This window comes from Corvus kubaryi, unplaced genomic scaffold (assembly GCF_017639235.1).
Source record: "Corvus kubaryi isolate FWS band 111438036 unplaced genomic scaffold, C.kubaryi_AGA036_p1.0 133, whole genome shotgun sequence".
Classification (NCBI taxonomy): Eukaryota; Metazoa; Chordata; class Aves; order Passeriformes; family Corvidae; genus Corvus; species Corvus kubaryi.
Window position 1 is genome coordinate 2082525 of NW_024580667.1, and position 27831 is coordinate 2110355.

Genomic DNA, 27831 nt, shown 5'->3' on the forward strand with positions numbered 1-27831 from the left:
CGCAAAATGATGCCAGCTGAAACACGATTCCAGCTGTCACAGGCCAAGGCAGGAATGGGTTAGAAAAGTTACATTTTTGTCACTGCTTTGGAGCAGCCATTCACACCCACCTCTTTCAGGAGAGGTCACCATTTCTTTGTACAACCCACGGAGTTTGCAGTGCCTGTGACGAGCCTCCCTTGATGGTGCATCTGCTGCTGGTGGCTGTGGTGAGAACGATGCTCCAGAGACACCCAGAAAAGTGCAGACCTGCTGGCTTTTCCTGGCAGGACACACGAAGGAACCCAAGGCACAAACAACTCCAAACACGCTGGGTTTCCCACCCTTCACAGGTCAGACCTGCTCTGCTTGTCCCATGGGGCAGATCAGCTCATTCCTGTGTCCTGCTGTGTCCGAGAGGGTCTCGCTGTGGATCAGTCAGCACACTGCCTGCTCTCCAGCTTCCCCAGGGACATGCAGTGTCTGTGACAGGGACTACAGGCACAGGTGGTGCCCACAAGCCCCTTGCCCTGTTTGTTTGGGCACACAAACCCAGCTGGCCACCCCAAGCCTGGGATTCAGCAGGTGGGAGAGAAGCTATGGCGTGTTTTTAGCTCCTGAAAGAGCAGTGAAACCTGCACTGTACACAGCACTTGGCTTTTCCTCTAACTAGAGGTGGATTTTTCCATAAGACAGGGTGGTGGCAGGTGAGTTGGCTGCTCTTCTTGCCCTCCACGTCAGATCCTGTGGGCTCTCCCCTCACTCACCATCCTCCAGCACGTGACAAAAGGTAGCAGCACTTCCATCAGCAACATGAGTGTGGGTTGGTGGCTGTGTTTATTTTTTTTTTTTCTTCCCCAAAGGGAATTTATTGCTTTCATAAGGCAGCTTTCTGGACTGAAGTCCTCCCTTTATCTGCAGAGCCTGCACAACTGATTGTACCCAGTAATTTTCCTGCTGGTGACCCGCGAGGAGGGGCAGCTCCTCAGCTGGGGACAGCTCGGTCCCAGGGCTGTCATTAGGCTGTGACTCAGCTGTCAGGAGGTCTTGCAAAAACGGGGTGTGGGCAGTGCCCTGCTCTCAGCCCCAGCCTGGAGGCTGCTGCTAACAAGGTGCTGAGGAGCCCTGATCTCTCAATGGCTGCACCTGCTGAATCCAGGGGCCGGGTTCAGAGCCTGATGTACCTCACCAGGATATTTCTTAGGCTGTCCAGCTCCGTGTTCAGCCTGCTGGAAGGTGGAACTTGATCCTTCACGCTTCCTGCAGCTCTCTGTGCCTGGGCAGCCTTTGGCCTTTTGCTGCAATGGTCTCTCCATGCCCGGGAGTGATGCCGGCCTTCTGCCCCTGGGGCTGTGACAGCAGGATCCCTTCTTCCCCCTCTGAGTGAACTGCCAAAAGGGAAAGCAAAGGCAGGGATCTGCACTTGCTGCCAGCAATGGCAGCATTTCAGGTATCACATGAGAAGGATGTTCAAGATAAAGTCACCCCGTGCTGCTGGATCAGGGGTAAGGAGATAAAGCTGAGGACAGAGCACTGTGTGTGTGTGGGGAGGTACCCGAACACCTGGCATGAGAGCAAGGGGTTCATGCTGGCAGGACTGGCCTCTCTCTGGAGACATGGAAAGAACTGCAGTCTCACAGGCCACACACTGAGAGCGAGGGGTCTTCTGCACAAATTTCTTAGTGTAACACACACTTATAAACTTGAACTGGCATTAAAAAAACCAACCCAGAGCCATTCTGCAATCAAACAGCTTTTATTGAACTCTTCATATTGTACATTTGTGAACATCTGTGCAATAAATACAGCTCATAGCGTTGGTTTTTCCCAGCTCCTTGAAGCATAAGAAGGCTTCCCTTTCCCTTAGTTGACACTACACAGTAAGAAAAGCTGTTGGATGACAGGGGCAGTATCAGCAAGCTCCTGACAGTGAGCCTTGTGTGAGATTTATAAGAGCAAGCAGAAGTTTTCAGAAAGAAGCTTGGTGTGCAGATGAGACTGGTGTGGCTGCTTAGAGGAATCCCTGCTAGCCAGAGTTCTGGAGTCAGCCACAGCTTGTACAAGAAATGGGAAATAACACTGGACATGACAACGTGAAAATGATCCTTAAGTCATTGCCTGGTAACCGCTTGCAAAATATTGTACAGGTTTTACTGAATAGTTGCCTTCAGGTGAGAAAATAAAAAGTATTTTTGCAGAGCTAACATTAGGACTGATAATCTCTGACAGTGACAAATACAGCATAAATTGTTGATAAAAATATCCATGTGCAAAATAGGTTTCAGGTTTAGTCAGCGCTTGCATAAGCAGCACAGGTAAACAGAAGATGCAGGCACCCACTTCAGAGAAAAAAATACAGCTCTGTTCAGGCTCTGGCCTTCGAGCTTAGGTAAAAGACTGAACAAACTGCAGTGTCTTTCTTGGTCTTCAGAGAATTTGAAACAAGATAAGCCCAGTTTTAATCAGCCCTACCACAACTAACCAGGACCAGCAGTGAGATCCTCAGACATGCAAAGAAAGCATCACACTTAGAAGCTTTTGCAGAGGAACTTCAGCCCTTCTGGATTCCCTGTCCCCTTCTCTTTGCTGCCTGCATTCCTGCCACGGGAAAGAGCTCTGGAAAGTTTTTCAGTTGTGCAGCAAGTCCATTTGTTTACCCAATTCCTCTGGTCTCACCACGGTGCTGCTGTGACTAAGAGGGGCTGGTGGCTGTCTTTTCCTCCCGGTGCCAGCGCAGAATAGGAGACTGCTCCTGTTCTTCCCAAACCACAGGGGAGCAGGTGATTTCTTTGGATCCTTTGGCTTACTTGGAATGCTTTAGACTCCCATCCCCTCTTCCCCACCATTTCTAACCACCCCCTATGTCTCAGTCCACAATGCTGCCAGTTTTCATGGCACAAGAAGAATTAATGTATGAACAGTGTACTAGAAAAATAGATTAAAAGCCTCACACTTCTTTATAACTGACTAATTTGCTGCCCCACCTTTAACTCCTCTCTTGTGCTGCTCTGAAAAGCAGCTTTGGGAACCTCCTTCTACCATTTTTGTATTTCCTGCTGAATTCTGTTAGGTCAGGACATGAGCTTTTACAGGGGAAAAGGACAAACCTCAGCTACTCAAGCACCTCCCTCCCTGCTACTGTGAGTGAAGGCCAGATGGCAAAGGGGGAAAAAGTAAAAATCAGATAAAAGCCAGTAAAGTAAATATTCAAAGGCAGCAGTAATGCCAAAACCTAGCAGCAGTGACATCTACAAGGGCAGAAAACACTTCAGGTCATAGCATCTAGTGAAGTACATGGGTCCTTTTGCACGTGTGGGGATCAAAGGATGTAGTAAAAATAAGTAAATCAAAGAAAGAAGTCTGTTTTCCCTGTAAATTAAGATATGGAAGAGTATCTGACAGTAGTATTTGAAGTAATTGGAAAAGGGGTTTAGAAGTTTAGCTGGAATACTGATGTCTCAAGGGGTACAACTGACCATTCAAAGACTCCTGACACAAAGAAGCATCAAGGATGTCAAAAGCATGAGGATCAAGGACCCTGCCCTTAACTGTGCTGTCATTTATGACCTTGTGAAGCAGCTCAGAAATACAGTTTGAAAGATGAGTTATGAGGCTCTGCCAAGCAGCAACTGAGGTAGGACAGAGCTGTTCAGCCTAGAAAAGCTACCATGGATTTGAACAGAGGGTTTTAACACACAGGTGCACACATCTGGCACTCACACAGGTTCACCTTTCCACTGATCAGAGCACCCAAGCTGGGGTTGCTCCTGCAGTGAGGGGCAACAGTGAGAGAGAAATCACTGAATAGCAAAATGGGAAAAAAAAACTAAAAAAAAAAAAAAAAAAAAAAACCAAAACAAACAAAAAAAATCAATCACCCTTTAGAACCCTTCAATTATTATTATTGAAGTTGTATATTTTTAGACTTCATAGTAGTTTTTTCTCCAGAGCCTTGGGAGAAGTTGTCTTAAATCTTAAAGAAGTGTATGAATTTACTGGTAAACCACAGTGTAAGGTAAGGATGGGTCACTTTCCTTCAGCAATAACCCTAATCCAAAGGGGTGGCCAGTGCAGGGCTTTTCTCCTGGAATAAGGAACTACAGGGTAGGAGTACCTGAGTGAGACTTGAAATTTACAGCTCTTGACAGATTATCTTTGGCTGTTCTAAAACAGGCACCAAAAAAAGGCACTTTGAGATAAATAAGAGGGTGGGGAGGGAAGAGGAAGGTAATAGATGAAACAGCATCATTTTAAAAAACCTTCAGGCAAGGAGCTTGATCTTACCTTTTAAATCTTTCCATTTGTGCTTACTTAACGGGATTGGGAAAAAAAATAGGTCTGTCATGGCAGGGAAAGGTGGTGCTCTGTGTAAAACACTGTCACTGCGTTATGTTTGTCACTTCACTGCCATGCTTCTACTCCAACTAGCTTTTTCTCAGAGCAGATGGCTGGAGTGATTCTCAGCTCCAGCCCTCAGGATTTTCTTTGTTTTACACTGATGCCACCAAAAGGGAAACCCTGCTTTCTTCTCCCCATGCCCCAGTCCCAATTTTGTCTCCACACAGGTAATATCTAACTTAACACCCTTGAATGGGGAGAAAAAAAAACCATCCAGAACTTTCCAGAGCTCTCTTGGGCCTCTGCTTCAGTAACTCTTTATTTCAAGACATTTTATGAATCTGAAACAATGTTTTGGAAAGCCAGCCTTCAGACATAAGAAATAAGGAACACACCAGTTAATTTAGGCAATATTTTTTACACATACATATATATATATAGGTAAAAAAATAAATTGTCTTGATAAGAAATATTGCTTAACCTGATTAAGAAACAAGTCCCAGAAGCTGTGCAATACAGCAGGACACACTGGCTGGATAGCTGACACCAGGATAGCTAACTGCTTATTTTCAGAATTAAAAAAAAAAAAACAACAAATACCCAACAAAAAAACCCACATTCTACTTAGGACATAAACCTGATTCTTTGTTGGAGATTGCAAAATGTTGAAGAGGCTCCACGTTGCTGCTTGGCTTTAGTTGGATTTCCTCTCCCGCTCCCGTGCGGTTACAAAGTTCAGGAGGTCGATGGCTGTCACGATGCCAAACACCATCTGCCGCTTGCTGGAGGAGCCATCCGTGTGATCTGCACAGAGAAAAAGGCAGCTCTGCCTTCAGGAGGCACAAACACACCCCCTTCTGCTTGGTTTTAGTGGCAGTGTTTGTAAAAGTGGGGGCTGAGCCATCCCAGCTCCACGAGCCTGGAGCTCTTTGGTGATCCTGGCACACAGAGGGGAAACACAAAAGGCACCTTGGCCAAGAGTCCCAGAGGAAGTGACAAGGATTTTCAGCTCAGAAAGGCTCCTCATCAAAAGGGACACTGAGACATTATGGAAGGAAGGATAAGAGTCTGCTGCATTTATTTTTCTTGACACAAAAATTCAAACCAGGCCCTCTGCCATAAAGTGTGTTTTCCTCAAACGTTAATTAGTTGAAACAGCTGCAGGTGGCATTACCCCATTGGAAGCAGGAGCCACTTGGACAGCCCAGTGGAACCACATTTTGAGGAGGAAATGTGACACAGGAAGATGGTTATCTTCCTGCATCCCTGTCAAATACAGAATCAGTATGAAAACCTTAATACCCCATTTATATCCAAAGAATTTACTATCCATTTAATCTGTGCTGCATTGAGAGCACAGGTTCAAGTGATTTTCTCACTGTGAGCCTAAGCCTTGACCTGGGACTCAAGTGGCAACGTGACTTCTGGCCCTTTATCTATTGTCTAAATTCCTTGTTCCTAAAGTCTGCCTGTACTGAGGTGTGTAGTCTACTTCTATAATCAGTTTTTTCAGTCAGCTGGACTGTCATGGGCTTCTTATTTACCCATCTCTGTTCCACTGCAAGCTTTCAGTGAGATTCTCGGTTTATAAATAGTCAGCTCAGAGCCAAGAACACATCCTTACGGAGATTATCAGGAACAACCCCAAATCTGATGGCTCTTCTTCTTCCAGTTGTAATTGAGAAGCTAAAGATAAATTTATCTGGCACAACTTAACATAGTTTTGACTCTTGTTTCTCAGTGTTTGTAACTTTGCAAGCTGTCTGCTGTAAGGAAGATGAAACAGGACAAAATACTATTCACATATAAGAGTGATATACCCCAGATTTGAAGATTTATTTAGTCTAATTAATCATAGAATGGCTTGGGTTGGAAGGGATCTTTAAAATCATCCCATTCCAATCCCTGCCACGGGCAGGGACACCTTCCAGTAGACCAGGTTGCTCCAAGACCTGTCCAGCCTGGCCTTGGACACTTCCAGGGATGAAAATGAGTAGCACATAGTCTGACACAGAAAGAGGATTTTGCTACTGCAGAGCTCATTTACTCATTCACACTCCCCTTGCTTCTTGTTACCACTCACAAATTTGCTCTCACAAGGTGCAGTACTTCGTACTCACATTGAATCTGTTCATGAACCACCAGAGCAAAGTGGTCTATTTCCAGGATGTGAGAGAGTTTCCCCAAGTTGTCTTTCAGGTTGATCTGAGGAGAGAGTTACAAAACTTGAATAAAACAGTCCTTTCTATGTTTAGTGGTCAATAATCCCCACACAATTCATGCAGAACTAAAATCAGTACATCAGCATTTGTGTGCTGCTACCACCTGAAGCATTAGAAAACACCACCAAATCAAGGCCAACTTAAAAGATCCGTTTTCTTTGTTTCTAATTTTCAAGAAAACGAAGCACTACATGAAGTTATTCATTCTGACTCTGTAAACATAATGAATATAATGAAAATCTGAAAAATGCTAAGAATCAAAGAAGGTCTCAAGTGTTCCATGTGTCCAAGTTACCATAAAACTCTTTATATTTGGTGATTTTTATTCCAAAAGGATTGTGAAAAAGTGAGTGAATCGGGCTGCAAAGCACTGGGGAAGAGAATATGATCTGCAAAGGCAGAAAAGCCTAAATAAGCCAAAAACGAAACCAAGGGTGAAAGATTGCTCAGCTAACACTGGATTTGGGTGTAAATCAAGGAACTGAGATTTAAGAATTCATCTTTTGTGAAGTTCAACTTTGCTAAGACTGAACAAGAAAGCACCCTGTGTTAATTCTGCAAAAAACCAGATACTTGCAAAACACTTCAGCAATCACCTACTGCAATTATTTAAAAAAATGTCTAAACTGTTCAAACATAATTTAACATATGAAGAAGCAGCCACAGCTCCATTAACCAGGTGACTCTCCCCAGCACCCACCATCTGACATACTTTTATTAAAGGAATTCACACTAAAGAAGAGTCTTGCACTGCAGATTCAAAAAGCCTTTACTCTGTGAGAAATAAATGCCATGGCATGAACAGCTGGGCTGCACTGGAACACAGAACTCTGTTTCCATACTGGGAGTCAGAGGATTCCCAGCAGCCTGTGTTTAAGGGACCAGCTGTAGTGCAGACTGAGGAACCAATCCTTAAACTTGTGGGCCAGGAAAGGAAGGAGGTGGGAAATCTGGATCCGCTGCCACATGGAGTCACCCACCAGTCCCAAATCTGTTTTCAGGGACTGGGCAGGTTATGGACAACCAGGACAAGCAGCCTTTAGCAGCACTGGGACAACCATGAAGACATAAACATGCCTAGAGATGCTCAGTGGAAATTTAACAGAACCCCCATGGAGTTTTCACCTGTCTCCCTACTGCTCATTCAAGCTCCTTAAACATTTTGCCTACAGGTTTTCTCACACTTAGGCTTTTTTTTAAAGCTTATTAAGTCTTTAAAGCAATGAGTCTATGCACATGGTACTACACTGCACATGACTGGGAACCCAAACCACTGGAACCAACACCTGACTCCACAAGGACAGCTCTTCCCTCCACTAGCACTTGTTTGGGTTGGCAAATTATGCTGTGACTGGTGTTTCAAGTCCCCAGAGCACAATGGTACCAGGGACTTTCAAAAAATCTATAACCACTCTGCTTCCATTCTAAGAGATTGCCCCAAAATAATTGCAGGGATCCTATCAAAGCAGGCTGCCCATGTTAAACAATCACAGAATGGTTTGTGTTGGAAGGGACCCTAAGGATCACCCAGTCCCACCCCCCTGCCATGGGCAGGGACACCTCCCACTGTCCCAGGTTGTTCAGAGCCCCACCCAGCCTGGCCTTGAACACTTCCAGGGATGGAAAATCCACAACCTCTCTGAGCAACCTAAAAAAGCCAAAAGATCCATCTTTCCAAAATGTACCTCTGCCCTGGTTTACAGGCTAAGCCTCTTATTTGATGCAGCTGTGGTATCCCATGTAGGCTATCAGAAGTCATTTTGGTGACACAGATGATTCATTTTCCCAATTTCGCTCATGAACAAGCCAAATCCCCTTGACTAAAGTGGTAAAAAAAGCAAAATCCACAATACTTCTGAGGTTATGTGCATTCCACTACATTTCTCCACTAACCCATCAATTCAAATGGAAAAATAACCACTTTCAGTTAACATGTCAGCAGCACCACAGCCTGTGCCACTCCCCTTCCAACCTCCACCAAGAAAGTACCAGAAATAAAGTGAAAAGAAATGGTTAAGCTGTTCTTGACTGAAGAAGCCTTCAAGCTGCCCATGGCAAGAGCCACAACCTCAGAAGTGCAGAGAATTGGCACCACAGCAGCCACAGAAACCATCACACACCACCAGCCCCAGAAACTCTCGAGGTGTCCAAGTGAGGGAGAACGTGAACTAAGTGGTTGTGTTACGCACCACATTTCCCCACGATGCTGGATTGTCTGTCTGGGGAGGAAAAAATAAATTTACATTTGTCCATAAGGAACCAGCACCCTTGCTCAGCCTCAGGGTGGCTCACAGGTTGAGCAGAAGCATTACACACACTTCCAGAACACAGCAGTTGCTCCACTTTGGGGCAGTGTTGAAACTTAAAGCCTAGTGAAAACGAAGTCAAGCATTTCACGTTTTTTCAAAAGAAAATTCTGTGCTCAGTAACAGCCCAGGTAAACCTCACCCAGCCTGTGTAGTGTGAGCACACCTACTCCAGTTTCTGCAAGCAGAGAACCAGGAGCTGCAGAATATACCTGCCTACCTGTTGGAATTGCTTGTAGATTACTTTTCTGACTTCATCAGAAGGCTTAACTTTTCCAACAAGCAGTGAGGAAAGCATGTTACCCAGGGTAACCATGCCCAGAATCACCCTGAGGAAGGAGAGAGAAGGTAGGGATAAACAACACAAAAGCCCCAGGTGTTCCTGTAGAACAAAGCACCCACTGTCAGCCAGCCTGCAGGGGTCAGTTCAGCTACTTCATGGCAATAATGCAGCATTATCCATGGGACACTCGGGTTCTGTGTGTCTGCAGGAGACAGAGTACAGTTCTCAGAGGTCCTGGAGATTCACACACAAGGCAGCAGGTGCTGCGGGTCCTTCTGAGCACCAGGCTCTTTGTATCTCTGCTCCTTGCAACTGGAGAGGGCTACCTGCAGTCTCAGAGAGCTTTTGGAAAGCACAAACTTTTTCCACACTCTGATCTGTCCTTTTGAAAGCTCACCCCAGTTTGGCTCACGTCCCTTTTTCCTACGAGGATCTACAACAATTCGTCCCTCAGGTCAGCACAAACGAGCAACTCTTCAATACTCAGCCTGTCTGCAGGAGACCTGCAGGGTGGTAAGGCACATCCCAGCTTGCTGGGGACACCCTGGTTTCTAGGGGTCACTGCAGCACTGCACTATAACACAGTGTGCTGAAGAAACTCTGTGAAAGCTCTGATAGAGGTGGGCACGTTCGGGGTTGGTTGTTTGAAATAGGAATTTTTGCTTTGTTACGTTAAACTGGTATTATTATTAAAAGAAATTAAATTATCCTGCAGAGACACACTGAGTAAGCACATCAAAATAATCATTAGAATCGTGTGAAGGGCAGGACAATCTGGCATGAAAACACACAGTCCAGCATTGGTGTGTTCAAGGCAACATTTCCGAGCTGCGTTAATCAATGAAAAAGGATCAGTGAGAAGGCAATTATACTTCCAGCAAGCATTTAAAAGACATCCCCAAAGAGCTGGCAAGGGAATTGATACATATGGATGAAGAGTGATATATGTGGACATACCCAGATTCATCAACAACTGGTACCTGGTCGAATCCCTTCTCCCGGAGGATTTCCACAGTCTTTGCACAGGTAACAGTTGGAAGCACGGTCAGGGGGGCAGAGAGGCTCAGCTCCTGAATACTGATGTTCCACCACCTGGGGATGGAATGAAAAACAAACCCATGCAAGTCTTCTGGAGAGAACAGAACCAGTCCTCCATGCACTGTGGCCTCAGCACCACAGGAATGACAAAAGGCTGCAAGGAAGAGTCAGGATTCAGCCAGAGTCAATAAAGCTTCAGGGCTCTCAAGTTTTATCCCCAATATCAGAAAGTCACTGAAGTGTGAGAAGGCTTGAAAATCAAAACCCTTTTCCTCATTTCATCTGCTTTCTGTGATTACAGATAGTTACTGGAGAGCACTAACCTCCTCAATTCCATTATTTATATCTTACACAGAAATTTTGTGCTCCTACTCAAAGACCTATTTACAGTCATTACAGGCAACAATTTAGGGAAGATTCCCTCCCACCTATGTAGACTTGCAGTGCTTTGCACTCAGGAACTCTGATTTTGAAAGGATTCTTTGCATACTACCTTTTCCTTTATTTCAGATATAACGCTCTTCATTAAAAAAACCCAATCTTTAAGTACCAAATTTTCTTCTGCTGCCATACAACTCAAGGAAGGATGACAACTAATTAGAGCAGATTTGATTAATAGCTGCAATTATACATCAAGACAATAGCATGGAAGATCAGCTACATCAAAGGAGAAGTGTAAATTGAAATGAGCTTTAAATTAGCAACTGCCATAAACTCGATTGAGTAGACTCATGGAGATCCAAATGGATCTGACAGGCTTACCAAGGTTTGTTGCCAAGGTCTTCTTCTTTCATGAACCCTTTCTGAATCATCCATTTGTCACTCAAGAACTTGGACCTGCAGAGCACCAGGAAGTGAAAATCTCATTAGCAGGGCCTGAGCATCTGACAGCAAACAGAGGCAACTGTTCACAGCTCGCTGTCACCAACAGCTAAAGTGTAGCTGGAAATAGCCATCATTTGCCATCCAAGCTTACCAGCCAGGGACATGGGGAAGAAATACTCATGAGAAGAAAAAGGAATCCCATAGGAAACAAAGCTCCAACTGCATCAGCCCCTTGGAATACGATAGAGACAAAGCCTGGAATGGGGATGTGCCAGGCAAGGTCTGTCTGCAGCTTCTGTCTGTCTAATATTGAGCTGGATGCAGCAGAAGTCAGGAAACTCAGCTAAAAATACATTGTTTTGGGATATGTTTTCTCAGCACAGCTCGAAGCCCGGGGGCTGCCACCTGCAAACTCACCCTGAGGGTGGCTGCTGGGCTCCAGGAGTGCTGGGTCCTGCTGTTTGGGCACAGGGACCCTTCCAGGAACGGGATAACCAGTGATCCTCCACAAATGACACAGTGAACGCAAAGCCTTTGCTGTGAAAGGTGCTAACCACTGATGATTATCTACTGAAATCAGAGCTCAACTTTAAAAGGGAAAAGATCATCCCTGCTCCATGTCAGATGCTTTTTAGATAGCTCAGAACTTGTGCCCCAAAGACATTCCTTGCTGGGATACCTGGGTGTTACAAGGAGGTCTGTAAGGAGGTCTGAGGGTCTGCCTCACCCCTTTCCCAGAGGGAAAACCAGCAGGTCCTTACATGTAGTTCCTGATGGAGTCAGGTAAGATGACAACGCAGCGCTGACCCTCCTTCAGCTCCTTGGCTGCCTTCACAGCTACAGACATGGCACTGCCCGAGCTGCCACCTGCCACAACACACAGAGGGGCAAAACCATAAAACCGTGAAATGACAACGATCAAAAGAGAGGAGCAGGAAGAACAGAGGAGCCCAGAGTGAGGAAGACAAGTTCTGAAGTGGAACAAAGTCTCCGTGATCTGCACAAGGCTTCAGCCACCCAAGGACTACTCAGAGAAAGCCAGAGGGGTCCCGCCTGCTCTTACCACACAGCAGTCCCTCCTCGCGGATCAGCATCCGTGCTAAAGCAAACGACTCCTCATCATTGCTCTTGTACCACTGGTCCACAGTCTGGGGAAGGGCAGGAGACACAAACAAGGCTCTGTTTGAATGAGGAGAGACAAGGCAACCACACAACCAGTGTGAATTCAGCCCCGGCTCTTTGAGGGAACAGCTGCCCTGCTGAGCCCGGGTTTCCATCCTCCTCCAAATGCCAAGTGGGGTTTTTTGCCAAGGTAAGATGATCACATCAGCACAAGGGGCTCCTTATTGGCACCCTGCTGTGAGAGCAGGCTGCTGTGAGTCAGCCTCAGACAGCATCAGCTTCCTCCCCTCTTGGAGGGCTTCCCAGGGACACAGGATCTGCTCAGGACGCAGTCACACCACTTTGTCCACAACGGGTTGGGATGCTTTGTTGGAGGGGATTTCTTTATTGCTTAGTTGTTGGGTTTTTTGTTTGTTTGTTTTTATTGTGTGTGTTTCAGGATTGGTTTTTTCAGGTGTGTTTTGGGGTTTTTTTAAGCATAAAAATAAGTGTGTGTTCTAGGAAAATGTTATCGACTTGCAGCATTTTCACCTGGCATTGTAAAACAAATGTAGCCAGTTCAGAAGCCTTTCAAGGGCTGTTTTTGCTGATGGAAAGAACAGGAATAGCTCTGCCTGCTAGCCCTTCCATTTCAGCTCAAAGAAATACTTCCCCAAGTTTTTCCTCTGCCTTTAACCTCACTCCTGCATCCCAGCAGAGGGCAAAGGGCAGTAAACCAAGCAGTGTGACTTACAGATCTATCCAACACTGTGGGGACAAAATCATATCCAATTCCTTCCACTTCATACATTGTCTTGTCAGTCTTGTTCAGTTCTTCTGGTTCAGCGAGGACGGAGCCTTCAGGATCCACACCTATAATCTGGAGAAGCAGTTTCCACTCAGGCCACCGAGACACACAGCTTTGGAGAGCACAGCCCCTGTGAGCACTGGCTTTGTCACAGATGCTGGTAGCATACAGCCAAGTGACAGCAACCTGGTCTCCTGTTGATTTCCTCCTGGCAACATTCACCTCCCCTGGGAGCAAAATGCTTTGCTGCTTCTGACCCCTTGGAAACCCATCCCATCTCCTCAGGCTGTGGACACTGATGGCACCACTTGTTCTACATGAGTTTTACTTGGTTTAACAGAAAACAGGGCTTCCCTGAGACAGGGCTGTCCTCATTCACATGTCAGACATCATTACAGAAAACTCATTTTGTGTAAAGTGCAAGCAGATCAGTTTTATTTTCCTTACCACTCCATGCCTGCATAGGAAAATACTCATGATTGAAGCAGGATCACAAGTTCTGTGAGGAAATCTATCACATCACACAGGAGAACACACAGGCTGGTGTGTGCAGAGACAATTCCACTGGGCAGAACCTCAGCAGCTCCAGAGCAGATGGGGAAGGCACAGCCAGGGAGGGAACTCAAGGCTGCAGAGCACACACCAGAGAAGGAAGTTTCCCAGACACCCCATGGAGGCATCTGAGGGTCACTGTTCATCTGCTGAGCCAAACCTGAACTCTGGTCACCAGTGGGAGCAGAGCACGATGATTTCAGACACTCTGAAACCCTCTCTGCAGCCAGAACTACATTCTAACTGACTCTAGCTGAGAACACCCAAGAGCTTCCCACAGAGACCCAGGGCAGGCTTACAAGGAGTGGGATGTGCCAAGTGGGGCAGTTTGAGGAGACACTAAAGAGAAAAGCAGTGGGCTTGTCACTTACTTTGCATCCTGGACACTTCTCCTTCAGCTTCCTGGAGATGCCAGTGATGGTACCTCCTGTGCCAGCCGTGGCCACCACCATGTCCACCTTTCCTGTTTAAGGGGGTGGGAGAGAAGTGTGAAATCTCCAACAGAATGATGGATTGAAAGCTCACTTACACCCAAGGATGGACTTCCTTCAACAGAAATGCACAGAGTGGCTGAAAAGGGCACAACAGGGCTCTTTGCTTCCCAGGAGCTGTTGTGAGACCTGCCTTGAAACTGCATTTGCTCAATCATCATTTTCTCCAACAAGGGTTTTGAAATGTCCACCCAGAGGCCTGGCAAGGCACCAATCTGTGGCACTTTGGACACAGCTGGAGGTGGCCACAGAGCTGACAGCTGCAGTTTTCCTGTTACTGTATTTGCTGATACAGACAATTCATTCTCTAAGTTAAACTGAGCAGCCCATTATGTTTGTTAATTAACTGAGTGAGTGCCAAGAGCATGGGATAGGCATCCCTGGAGAGAAATGCTAACACAACTACTCCCTCATTTTCATGTGAAAAGGACTGTTTGAGTGTGGATGTGACAGTTCATCCCTCTGTCACCACCTACAGCTTCTCTGGTGCATCCACACGACAGCTTTGTTAATTAAAAAAAAAAAAAAAGAATCGGTTTTTAAAAGGTCATCAATTCACACACAAAATCAATTGCCTACCAGCCAAAAGAATAACACCCCACTAAGCAGGGGTAGCTGAACAGTGCCTGGCCTGTCAGGGGAAGTAAATAGAAATAAGAAGCCTAAATCTGGAGCTCATCTGGACTCTCAGTCTGTGGGATGGCAGCTTGTAAAAGTGTACTCACTTAACTCTTAAGTTTGGCACAGAAAGAAAAGCCAAATCCTCTGAAAAGCTAGAGATTTAGGAGGGAAGAGAACCTTTCACATGGTCTTCACCTCAATGAGAATGAATTTAATAGCTGCATTTCTTATCAGGGGGTCCAATCAGAAAATGTACTGCTTAATAAGGCAGGTCTGCAGCCTTCTGTATGAACCCCTTCTATCCCCTATGGAAATGCCCACGTGGCTGCAGCATCACATGGAATGTTTCCAACAGCTCTCAAACCAGCTCCTGAGCTGAGGAATGAGCCCAGCTGAAGCTCTGCTGCCACAGCTCAGCCCCTTCTGCTGCTCAGCTGCCCAGAGCCAACACTGAAGAGAGCCCTGCAGTGCCAGAGGGTCCTGCTGGTGACAGCTGTGACACAGAGCAGTTTGTGCCCCTGGGGACTCCAAAGTGAAGACGCTTCCAGTGTATTGGAGTGCTTGCTCTGGGAATGTTAAACCAGCTATTTCTCTGTCTGTGATCAGAGAAGAATGACCCTATTCCATGCCAGTCTACCTATGAAGCTTTTTCTAAGGTCACTTAAGCACTGCTTTCTCCATCTCATCACAAGCAGGGGAATCTAAAAATCAAAGAATTCTTCTTTAATAGAAAAAAAAAATCACAACTGTGACTTCTGAAATATGGTAATTCTCTAATGACACACAGGATATGTATGGGGTTGGCTTTATCAAAATCTCTGCATTTCTCATCCAGCCCAGCTCTCATTCCCCAAATACAGAACAACAGGGCACTACCAGGAGCTTGTTGAAGGGGGGTTTAGCAGCAGAGCAGACCTACCATCACACTGCTGCAGGATCTCCTCAGCTGTGGTGTCATAGTGTGTCAGGGGGTTGCTGGCATTGCGGTACTAAATTGAAAGACAGATCAGCCATGAAGTAGACCAGAAATACAAAAATCACATTTTGAGGCAGTTTAGAAACATTTCAAACAATCCCCAAGCCCCAGAACACCTAAACATACTCTTTGCTGACTGTTGCATTGTGCATTATCTGGAGCCAGGCCCCATAAGTGACCTAATTTAAGCGCAGTCCGAAGGTGCCAGCACGCTCCCGTGCCAAAATCAGTCCTGTCTGTGGGACAGCTACTCTTAGCAACATGACCCCTGTGTCCATTCTTTCTCACAGGATTGCCAGCTCAGTGGAAATAGACACCTTAAGTGTTGTAGTTCTGGCAAACACCAGCTCGTTGCTGCTCTCTAGTGACTGTAAAAACTTCCTTTCCTACAGTCCAGTGATTGCTCAGCTCCAGCTCCAGATTTGGGGCATCTTCTCCTCCAGAGACACATGGAGAGTGCTGAACAGACATCCCAGGACACTACAGAGACTCCTCCATGCCACACCGGCACTTCTGACACCTTGGCTCTCACCTGGTCTAGGATGTGTGCGTTGGGGATTTCGTTCTTCAGCCTCCAGGCCACTCCTACGTGAGATTCAGGAGAATCAAATCTGGCAGTAGTTGGGGTCCTCACAATCTCAGCACCCAGAGCTCTCAGGACATCCACCTGCAGCAAATAAAGGTGGTCACGAAACTCCAAAACCCCCTTAACAGGCTCCCTTCACACTCAGCCCCGAGCCCAGAATATTTGCAGAGTATTCAAAGCTTCAGCCCTGCCTTCCTTCACCCTCTGCCCAGCAGCTAACAGCTAACACAGGGCACAGGTAACCATTTCAATGCACCAGGCAAACCTCAGGTTGTCTTGACACCTGTATTTAAAAGTTACGGGAGTTTCAAAGTGGCAGTGCTGTGGGGATGGGTCTTAAAGCCATTTTCTATCCATGGCTAGCTAGCCTGGATTTCTGCGAGCACTGGCAACAGCTCCTTGGCAGAGTTTTGCCTGGCCAAGAGCCTGCACCTTTGTTGCTGAAGCCCCAGCATCCATCTGCAGCAGGAACTCTGCGAGTGCAAACATGTTTACTTTTAAATTCTTCAAAACAGAGGCAGCTCTGACCTTCTCCATGCTCATCTTCTCTGGCATGACGATGATGCAGCGGTAACCCTTCACTGCCGCCGCCAAGGCCAGCCCGATCCCTGCAAGCAAAGGCAAGCAGAGCACTCAGTGAGCAGCAACACAGCACAAAACCCACAGTGCCAGCTTTGGCACGCCCTGGCTTTCATCACATTTTCACCAGAGGCTTGAGTAGTGTCTCCAGAGGGGTGGCAAAGGGAATGTTTCTGCCTGTTGGGGGGAACTGGGTTTACAGATGCTGATACTCGTCGGAGGTTCACAGCAAAGAGAAAGTTTAGCCAAGGGTGGGGAAACTTGACATGTGCAAACTGCTGGCTTTACCACAGGCACATCACCTTCCTCCTGTCTCACCCACTTCATTTTTCCAGAAGTAACTTGGGAAAGGAATGTGCTTTAAGCTGGAGGAGACTGGAGGAATCACTTCGGTTCTGTCGAAAGATCCGTAGGGCCTCTATGGACTCACTTCTGCATAAATCCCTATTTGCAATGTGCTGAAACTAAGTCCTGTCTAAAAAGAAATTATTTAGATGCTGTTTGTGGTTGAGGTTCTAATGCACTGTGTCAGCTTGCTACCACAATGAAGCACCCTGGCTGCTGGAGACAGACATCTCATTTCTACCCTGAAAATCTGCACCTCCAGCCTGATTCCTGCCTTCCAGCTGGTCACTTCCTGCTCCTGAAGAGCTGAGCTCAGAAGTGTGGAAGAGAAGCTTACACCTGCTATCAGATCACCTCTCTGCTGGACAGGCTGAGCTGATCAGGTTGGCTGAGAGGTGTGTGAGGTCAGGCTGCAGCTCCCCTGCTGTTCTGGGCACCAGCACAGGACCAACACATACAGCTCAACCTACACAGAGACTTGACTGTTCAAAGCTGGCTCTGTTTGTATGTTTTTATGTGGATTGTCTAGGGGAGAAAAAAACCACCACCCTAATAATCTTTAACTGTTCCTCTAGGAGAAGCATAACTCACACCTCAAACAATTCAAGTAGTGTTTAATATATTAGGAAGGGAAACAACTTTTCTTAGTATATTATAGATAAATATGGATGCCCAAATACCAAAATAAATAAGACAGCAACAGCTTCATTGAAGCCAAAGGCTGAAGTCATCCAGATCTTCCTTATGGTTGTGATGAAGAAAGGATTTTGAGACCTGAACTCTAATACTTTGTACTTTCTGCTACTGACCTGGAAATGCAGCAAACATCAAAACAGGACTTTGGCTGAGAGAGGATAAAGATATAACACATTAGCTCTCACATTCAACATACTCAGTAAGCTCTGAGCAGTAGAGAGCAAAAGCCAATTCTCTCAGGTTACTGTGTGCCCTGATCTTTGCTCTTATATGACCAAAAAAAAACCAAATCAGCTTTCTGAAGTTATTGTCCTGTATCTCCTTCACTTCTGTCTTTTTGGATTCTGTGGCAAGGAGAATCATTTATCAGGTACTGACCCAGAGAGGGGGACGTCATGGTATGACCTTGGACACAGGAGGAATGCAACACACATGGATATTTTCCACTCCACACCATTGTTCAGGCAGGAGGTACAGCCACACTCACAAAGGCTTCAGCTGCCCTGAATGCCCCTAGAATCCCCTGATCCATTCCCCCAGCAACTGCTGAGCAAACAGCAACAGATGTGACTTCCCAGTTTTCTGCTGCAGGTTGGGGAACTGGTCACAGAGCAGCTCATCACCCCAGTCCCTCCAGTAACAAAGAACAACATAAAGATCTGCCTGGTCAGTGTCTATAAGAAAGCAGCAGTGGGTGGAAGCCCAGGAAAGAGCTTAGGAACAGGATCAGACACCTCTCCAGAACACATCAGGCAGGAGGGCAGCTTGTAGCTCACCCCATGAACCTCCTCAGAGGAGGCAGTGTATGTCATATGTAACTATTTATATTTAACTGTGTTATGTGTTTTATATTTGGCTCAAGGGGGAACATTCCAGGTGTGTTTGACTCCCCACTGGTAGAGCAGCTTAACACAACAGCTTTGACACAGGAGCTCCAGACTGCTCAGATCATCAGATGCTCTGCCCTGACTTATGGGGACTGTTCCTTCCTCCAGCCCTCCAAGGAGGAAATGTGGACCCAGGTGGAACCTGCTGACAATCCAGGGGCTCTGTCAGGCAGAGCTGCAGATGCAGCTCATCCCCCATCTCAGCTGCACCAGCATGGCTGCTCCTAAAACCAGGCCCACCTCTCCTGACAGAAGGACCACGGGACTTCCCCAACAGAAAAAAAGGGAAAACCCAGATCCACACCAGTCTTTTGGGTGCTTTTTTCCACAAAAATTTCAGTCAGACTTGAATTCCTAAGGACTCTAGTGAGCCTGGCCTAGCACCTCTTTCAAAGCAAAGAGGCTCTGTAATTTAGCAGAACATCTTCCCAGCTGCTCTGGTCAGCAGAGGACACTGCAGAATTGTTCCTTGTGTGGGATGGGAGAGGCACTGCTCCCTGCAGGCACGGAGAGATCCCCTTTCCTCCTTGCACAGGCTCCCATCTCCAACCTGCCTTTTCCAGGAAAACCATCTCCATCCCCTACCTGTGTTCCCAGAGGTTGGCTCTATGATGGTGTCCCCAGGCTTCAGGATCCCAGCCTTCTCAGCATCCTCCACCATCCTGAGGCTGATGCGGTCCTTCACGCTGCCCCCGGCGTTGAAGTACTCACACTTGGCCACTGCAAACACAAACCAGCAGGGCTGGAAGGGACTTCAAAGCTCATCCAGCTCCACCCCTGCCATGGGCAGGGACACCTTCCACCAGACCAGGTTGCTCCCAGCCCCATCCAACCTGGCCTTGAACCTGGTCTTGCCCCTCTCCTGGTAAGTTCTCCAGCCAAAAAACGTCTGATCAAACTGGAAGTTTCTCCCCATGCTCAGCCTGCACTTTCACTCCAGTACTCCCAGCATTAATCCCTTCAGTGGTGTTGGACACCACCTTTCAGGGCTCTGACCACAGCTCCAGATGCCTCCAGTATGGTTGGGTTTAAGACCCCAAACAAACAAAAAAATTATTCACTGACAGTTTCACCCCTTTAATCATTTTCAGTGATCCTTAGTGATAACTGCAGAGCTGCATTGTGCACACACTGCTGAATACTCTGAATAGGAGAAGCAGTCCAAAACTTCACACAACTTCTTTACATTTAAAAAACTATTTTCTATGAAAAACAGTTTGCTTTCTCAAAAAAAAAAAAAAAGGAAAAGCTGCAGGAATTGTTCTCATGAGGTACAAGCTGACAGATGTTTTAGATAACCAAATCCTAAAAACCTGAAAATCTGCCAATGAAAGCCAGGATTTTTTTCTCACCATTTCTTGTCAATTACCTGCACTCCTGTGGCCAGGTTATATAACATTACTAACCAGAGCTGCCCAAGCTTCTGAAACAGTGTTAGTTAGCTTGTTCTCTGCCTGCAGCAACTCACAGAGTTCACACTTGAGCCCAAAGTGCTTCCCAATCTTGTTGATCCGCACCAAAGGTGTGTTGCCAACTTTATTCAGGATGTTTGGCAGGATCTTCGGAGGCTCTGGCCTGGTACAAACACAAACAAAGCCAGAGTATTCACAGAAGGGTCACAACAACAACAACAACCACACAGCATTTCTGGTGCTTTTTATTTCAACCAGCTTTCTCCTTTAGCAGGCTGGTTATTTTAGTTATTTCAGTTTAAAAGAATATCCATTGGTTACAAACTCACAACATCAAGTCCTTGGTCCAAAGCAAGGATTAATCAGACCTGGATTCGTGCTGAAAAACAGCAAATAAAATAACACTTACAGGGTGGCATGGTGATGGGGGGAGGCAGAGAGAGGTTTCCCAAGCTTCCAGGTGCATTTGCTGGGTGTATCAGGGCGGATCCACTGCCTTTCCTTCTCATTGGCCTTGCAGTTCTCGGAGTCCACCCCACCAGAGACAAAATATTTGGCAGGTGCATGAGGGCATGAGTTCGTATCTGGCTTCTTCTGGGAAGGAAGAGTAAGGATTTCATTCTTGGGGGAGGGAGAAGGAAGAGAAGAGAAAAAAATAAAAATAAAGGAGTTGATGTTTCCATAGTACTGTGAAGATGGCAAAGTGTTTCAGCATCATCTTGGTTTGCCAAATCCTTATTACCACCACAAGAATCTTGCAGTGCGAGTTTGGGAGCAAAAGCTCACCACAGTGCCCTGCACAGAGATAATTTAAACACATGTGCTCAGTGCAACAAGCCTCCACAGATACCAAAAAACCAGGACTATTCTCATGGGAGACACCCCTCCCACACCAAAAGCTTTCTGAAACAAAATCTCCCCATTCCAAGAAGACTGGAATGCGGTAAGACTGCTTGGTGACTAATTAGATGTGCCAGAAGACTCTGCATTGCTGCTGGTGGTCAGGGAGAACTCTTCCAGAAAGATTTCAACACCTCAGAGCCCCATCCAGCCTGGCCTTGAAACCTGGTCTTGGCCCTTCCATGAAAAGTTCTCCAGCCAAAGAGCTTCTGATCAAACTGGAAGTTTCTCCCCTTGCTCAGTCTGCACTTTCACTCCAGTACTCCCAGGATTAATCCCTTCAGTTTATTTTATTTATTTTTATTTATTAATCCCTTGCCTCCACAGAATTTCAGCGAAACAACCTAGAAATCTCCCTGGAAACAGACAGGGCTCTCCCAAATCCTGGTGATGCAAAGATGGGCAAACAGTATTCCCCAAAGGCCCGGGAGTACCTTAGACAGAGGAACAGGCCTTTCTGAGACAAACTTCTCCATGGTTTTTGGTGGAGGTGGTGGCACAGGAAACTGGACTTTCTTCAGGAGAACGAGTACTGTGGCTCACGAGACTGGAATCCTTCAGAGCTGCAGATCGTGCAAGTTAGAACAAAAAAAAAAACCTGTCTCACATTGGCAAAACCACACACATCTTTTTCATAAGGGGAAAAAAAAGGAGCTGCAGAAGTGAAGACAACTTGTATAAACAGGATTAAAAATAAAACATGCAGCAGAGGTGTTGTGCAAGGTTGATGGAGGGTCCCCTGACCCCGTCCTTCCTGCATTACCTAATCTTCCCTCTGCCACGTCCTCCACAGCTCAGAGCCAGAAAAGTAAGCACAAAACCTCTTTTATCGGACCTTCTGCAACTCCAGAAGCTTGAAAGCCACAAGAAGTAAAAGGAAATACTTCAGTTCACAGGAAATGCAGTCCTAGAGACACAAAGGGCAAAAGGGCTTTGGTGCTGTCCCCAAAAAACGCTGTACACAACTTTGGGAAAGGCTTTATCCAGGAACAGAGGCCTCTCCACCCTCGAGGACAATAAGATCTCACAAGTTCCTACCCAAAATTAATTAGTGTTGCATGCACAGCTACAGTGATGCTGGATATAACACACACAGCAAACAGTTCATGCTTCTAGCAGCTTTTTGCCCCAGAAATTAGTAAATACAAAACAGTAAGTTCACTTCTCCTACCAGTTGCTCACAGAGCCTGTCTCCTTCCTTTCCATTAAAGACAAAAATCTGGCTGAAGTTTTGGAAAGCATGGGTTGTTTTTTTTTCCCTAATATTTGTTTTCTTCATCACTGTTTTGCAGCAAGGTTCAGCTCTTTCCATTACTGAATTATGCTGGAAAGGGTCCTTGGCCTCATCCTCCTGACAGATGCACATGAAACACACACTTGGGTCTCACAGAGCTGATGGTCTGGTGAGAAAACTGGAAAAACTCTGAATCATAGCATCAGTGACCTTTAGTATTTGATCCTGCAAGTTAACACGGGCCACTAACCACGGCTGCCTCAGGCACACCAATGCCCTTCCTGTATGCTGGCTTGAAGAAAATGCCTAAAGCACTTAAACTGCTCTCCTTGGGGGAAAAAAAGAACTCTGAAAGGATCAACTTTCCAGACGAAGACTTGAAATAATTTTCCTTCAAGATACAAAGATTTCCATGCCACCAAAATGACACAAATTCTATTCAATCAGGTTAACACATGCCCAAGAGCCAAGGTGGACTATAACCTGTCACAGACTACTGACCAGGGTTAGACTGAGACACACCAGTCTAAAAAAGCAAAGATCCCCTGAATACACAGAATCTAACACCAACCAGTCTTTGCTACCAGAAATCAGCTTGCTTCCAGCTCCAGAGCAAACCCAGCCCTCATTTCTCTTTCTGGGAGGTTCCTGGTTCACAGTTCAGAGTATCAGTGGGGATTTTTTTTTGGTTAAAGGAAAAATACTGGAGGAGTTTCAAGGTTTCCTATGAGGTACATGGTCCCTCAGACAGCTGGCATGAAACACTGGACACAGACACTGCCTCTGCCACAGGTAACACTGACAATATTGACAAAGTCCAGCTGAAAAGGGGGCCTTGCTGCCAAAGGATCAAATCATTTCAAAATGCAGGAGGAAAGCAGCAAGGGCTTAGAGACAGGAAACTGCAGATTTTGTTCCAAGTTATCATAAAATAGGAGAACAAAACCTCTAAAAGCTTTAAAACACCAGCTCTCAGTGTCTTTCAAGAGTGTCCAAAACCTGAGAGGAAAGAGGGAGTAATTCATTGCAGAAAAAAAATTTAAGAGGTTTTCAGTACTCATTCCTTGTATTGATGGCAGGAAAGAAATTAACGTGGCTCTAAAAAGCTGCCTTTTGGAGGATTCCCTCTGGACAAGGCAAGGCAATAGCATCTCACTTCCTTTACTGTAAGGCAAAAAAAATTAATAATTTACTAACAGCAACTCCCATCTCTTCTTGAACAGCAGAAACTGAGGAAAAGCTGTATTTATTGACTTTAAATAAGCTGTGAGATTCTCTCATATTTTTAGAATGGCAACACTTGATGTTTGATCAAAGCTTCAATAATGGAGCTTCAACTCTGAACAAAAACGAGGAGAGGGACAAAAAGCTAAACACAAGCAATGCCAACAAAAATCCTGTGACCAAATACTAACCTTAAGCAACATAATTCATTGCTTACAGCCCTAGATGACACAACCTCAGCAAAACAGGAGGCAGAGGTGGTCTAGGATATCCAAATCCCCATCCTGATCCTGCCTACAGACCCAAAATAGCCTTTTTTTTGTGGGAATGAAGACTGGAGAGACAGGACAGGAAGATGGCAACTCTGCTGCTGTAACTGCAGCTGAACACTGCTCAGAAGAGGCTGAGGGAGATAAGGTGCAGGAAGAGCTGCCCATTGTCAGGAAAGAAATCCTGCCAGCCTGAATTTAATTTTCCTATAAAGGAGAACACTCCCAGAACTAGTTGGGAGTGTGGGTAGAGTCTAACTAGAAAAGCCTGACTAGTTCCTGCCATTATATCTGCAGATCACACAGGGAAAAAAAAAAAACAACAAAAAAAAATTAATCAGAAGGACAATTTACAAAGGCACTTAAACCTAAATCATGCAGGGGAGAGGGACTCAGAGGTGCGAGATCCAGAAAGTCTCGTGGGCAAGGCTCACATCCCTGGAGCCATCTCCACAGGGAACCCAAGACCCAAACTATTTCTCAGCTCCTAGAGAGCAGGACTGAAGGCCAGTGAGTGAAATTAATCCCCAAGCAGCCTGAGCTGAACTCACTGCACGGATGAGTCAGGAGCTGCAGTCTCCACGGCTGTTTACAGTGTATGATATCAGCACTAATGTACTGTACTATTTAAACATCCCAGTGTGCAACAACCAAATTAACTGGAGTCTGGCCTGGAGCACACACAAAGCTGTCTCAAAGGCAGCTGTAAGAGCTGGATCAGAGGGAGATGCCCCCAGGGGTGACTGCTCAGCGAGAGATGAGATACAGAATTCCATCATGCTGTGGCCTGAGAAAGGGAAACTTGATGACTTTAAGCAGCCACAAACAAACCACTGCAGAAGAGTTGTTCTGCTCACCCACAGGTTCTTACAGAGCTGTAGGATCTTTGTAGATAACCAGATGCAGCAGTTCCCATCCCATTTGGGAACACCACAGCTGTAACAGATTCAGGGGCGAGTCAAACGTTTGGGTTGTTTTGCTTCTGTGGTTTTTCTGTGAGTGTGAGGGTGTCCTTGCTCCTTCCTCAGGAGCAGCCATCCCTCCTGTGTCAGGAGATATCAAATGACCTGAAGTAACAGGGGAATGAATTAACATCTGGCTCTAGAAAGAGATCCTTCAAGAATCCAAAGTGTTATTTCCATTTTCTCCTACAGAGCAGATGAGCACAAGCACATCCTCTCAATGCTCACTCTTTAAAAGCCAGACTGGCACACTCAGAACTTCCTGACAGGAAAGGGGCAGTTCTTCAGTGCCCCCACCTCTGTAACACTGCAAAGATTACACTCTGGCAGCAAAGCAACTTCCACTGCTGTGGCAACTGTTACTCCAGAAATCAGCCAGGGAGAACAGGCAAGTGGCCAGTTTGCTGTGCCCCCATGGAAGGGAAGCTGTGCCTCACACAGGTGTCTTCTGACAGCTCCAGTTCCTGAGTTCACTCCAACCCTGTCTAGACTTGATCTGAAAAGTCTTCTGAGTGAAGACTGATGTCTTCAGGAGCACGGCAGCATTAGAGAAAGGACTGGAGAACGCTCTCTCTGCATTTTCACCTGTTGCAATCAGAAGCTTTCAAAGTATTTCTTTCCCTGCTTCTAGCTCCCCCTCCTTAGCACACAGAGATGGACCAACACTGCAGCCTGGACAGTGCTCTGGATCTGCCCAGCCCACCAAGCACAGGGAGAGAAGGATTCCAGGTAGGGTGAACAGAGGCTCACAGATTAAACATGTTGACCAGCATGACAAAAAGAGGGAGCTGGAGCTCTGCTCTCAATTTCTGAGCAGGTCTGTAAGACAGGCAGAAGCACAGCTCCCCTTGCCCAGCATTATGGTGCCTCCTGCAAGGCTTCACAGCTTCTGTTAGCCCAGGGACCTCTGATAAAGGCTGGCAGAGAGCTGGGCAGGAAAGCAGCTTTTTGGCTGGTGCATGTTTTGTGGGAAAGACCAGCTGCCACTCTGGCTGCACCCAGGGAGCTTTTAGCAGGATCCCCAGAGCAGCCACGAGCACGGCACTGCTCACACACAGGCCACAGACCAGTAGCCAGAGGCCAGCCCATGCCAGCCACCCTGGCAGGCTGCCATGCTGCCAGCACCAGGTCAGTGATGTCCCTGAGCCCACATGCTCCAGAACACGGATCCCTCATGACCCTGGCTGCCACCACCCTCGTCAGAAGCACAGTCTGGCTTCAGGAAAGCTGGGTAACTCAGACACAGAGGGTATGGCAGGATACTAAGAGCCACCAGCTGGCATGGAAAAGGATGCTGAGTGCAAATGCCCCAATGCTGGGCCTGCACTGGCACCGAAACCACACTCCAGCAGCAGTGATCTCACTACAGCCATTCCCCTGCTGAGAAACACCAGGTTCTGAGCAGGTCCCAGTTTCCCAGGAAACACCTTTCCTCTCTCACATAAGATCCCCAGGTTTCACCTGTCTCCGTGCTCTGTGTTTTTCTGCCTTTCCACAGCGCAAGCTTGGCAGAACATGGAGCTCCCACACCTCAAATCAGCACAGACTCGCGGCAAGGGTAAACAGTGTGAGCAACTTTGCTGGAACAGGGCCCAGCACTCCAAAACCTCCATGGTCAAAGGCTTCAGGATTACAGAGACACACAGCAGGCTGGATACTCAACCAGGAACAGGAGAGGAATCACTCGTCTTTCAAGTTGTGGCTAGTTCAGGACACCGGGAGCATTATTTACACTGCTACTGAAGAGCCCCCTCAGGTCCTAGTCAACTTCAGATCCTTCCTAATTGGGGAGGGGTAGTATATGAAACCAAATGTAAAAAATAAGCCTCATGGTCCACTGTATTAGCCAGACTTACAAATAAAAACCTTGCAGGTGAACCTCATGGCACCCACGAGAACAATGGGCGACAAGCCAAGACCAGCTGGAGAGCCGGTGCCAAATCCCAAAAGAAACCCGAAAGGAACAAAGTCATCTGGTGAACCTGTACGAAAAGCAGAGAACCCATCTCTCCTCTGGGCTCAGAGGTGGCGCTCCCAGGCACCCTCCGGCCCGTCCTGGGCATCCCCAGCAGAGCCAGCACCTCCCAGGGGCGGCTCCGGGGCTCCCCTTACCCGCAGCCGACTCTTCCCTTCACTACAAAACCAAAACAGAAGCCCAGCTGGGTGGCACCACCAGTCACAGAATGGGTCAGGAGGGAAGGGACTGTACGGCATGTGGTCGAAACTCCCTGCGCAAGCAGAGCCATCCCGGAGCACGTGGCACGGGATCGCATCCAGACAGTTCTGGAATATCTTCACCCAGGGAGACTCCACGGTCTCTGCGGGCAATCCGCTCCAGTCCGCAGCCCTCCATCCTCTATCCCCTCTGGGATGTGGGGCACGGCCGGCCCCCGCCCGCTCCCCCCCCCCCCCCCCCCCCCCTCCATCCCGCTCCAGCGGATGATGCAACCTGCGGCCATCGGGATGCGGCGGCCCCCGCCCTCCCCTCCGCTACGGTCTCCACCTCACCTGCGCGATCCGGACGCTGCCCCGGACACCGCCGCTGTGGGGATGGTGGGGGCGGTGACTGTGAGGATGGTGAGGATGGTGAGGATGATGAGGAGCAGAAGGAGGATGAAGATGCGGAGGATGCGCGGGGTTTAAGAGGAGCCGCCGGCCCCGCCCCGGCCCCGCCCCGGGCCCCGGGGGGGCGGGAGCGGCGCGGCGAGCGCTGATTGGTCAGCGCGGGGGCGTTGGCGACTCCGAGCCAGCCAATGGGAGCGCGGTGCGCGGCCGCGGGGCCGGAGCGCCCGGCGATGTCCGGCGATGTCCGGCGATGTCCGGCGATGTCCGGCCGGATCGCTGAGGGAAACCCGAGGGAACACCCAGGGTTTACCCACAGGGCCTTCAGACACTGTGTCCAGTTCGCCTCGGTTCAGGGAGGACATTCAAGGAGCGTGACCAGAGAAGGGTGACGGAGCTGTTGAAGACTCTGGAGAGGCTGAGGGAAATGGGGGTGTTTAGCCTGGAGTAAAGGAGGGTCAGGGATGACCTTATCACTGTCTACAACTACCTGAGAGGAGGTTGTAGCCAAGTAGGAATCAGCCTCTTCTCCCAAGCAAACAGCAAGAGGACAAGAGAAAATGGCCTCAAGCTGCAGGGGAGGCTTAGGCTGGACATTAGGAAGAAGTTCTTCACAGAAAAGGTGATTAGGCATT

General features: G+C 47.3%; 1 protein-coding gene across 4 annotated transcripts; it reads right to left on the minus strand.

Moving 5' to 3' along the window:
• Positions 1-4607: 4607 nt before the first annotated feature.
• On the minus strand, positions 4608-27287 carry LOC121667363 (cystathionine beta-synthase-like protein). 4 transcript variants are annotated; one of them, XM_042033951.1, is made up of 18 exons: positions 27143-27287; positions 21380-21508; positions 20455-20636; positions 20102-20208; positions 19219-19353; positions 16655-16734; positions 16073-16207; positions 15484-15553; positions 13824-13915; positions 12847-12972; positions 12055-12139; positions 11753-11858; positions 10929-11003; positions 10086-10220; positions 9066-9174; positions 8729-8758; positions 6438-6522; positions 4608-5121 (listed from the first exon to the last, which is right to left on the minus strand). In XM_042033951.1, the coding sequence occupies exons 2-18, from the start codon at positions 21419-21421 to the stop codon at positions 5012-5014; spliced, it is 1704 nt and encodes a 567-aa protein (XP_041889885.1). In that variant the 5' UTR covers positions 21422-21508; positions 27143-27287; the 3' UTR covers positions 4608-5011. The 4 variants fall into 4 exon arrangements, with proteins under 4 accessions (XP_041889885.1, XP_041889875.1, XP_041889868.1 ...); XM_042033941.1 differs by having other exon boundaries at positions 20455-20639; XM_042033934.1 differs by having other exon boundaries at positions 20455-20666; positions 27143-27286.
• Positions 27288-27831: the final 544 nt, after the last annotated feature.

Excerpts from the sequence above, each read along its gene's own strand:
- LOC121667363 (XM_042033934.1), bottom strand. The coding sequence starts at position 21,421 with ATGGAGAAGTTTGTCTCAGAAAGGCCTGTTCCTCTGTCTAAG. Across the intron at positions 13,916-15,483 it reads GATCCTGCAGCAGTGTGATG|GAAAGGTGGACATGGTGGTG; the intron begins GTAGGTCTGCTC and ends CCCCTTAAACAG. Across the intron at positions 11,859-12,054 it reads CGAGGAGGGACTGCTGTGTG|GTGGCAGCTCGGGCAGTGCC; the intron begins GTAAGAGCAGGC and ends GTGTTGTGGCAG.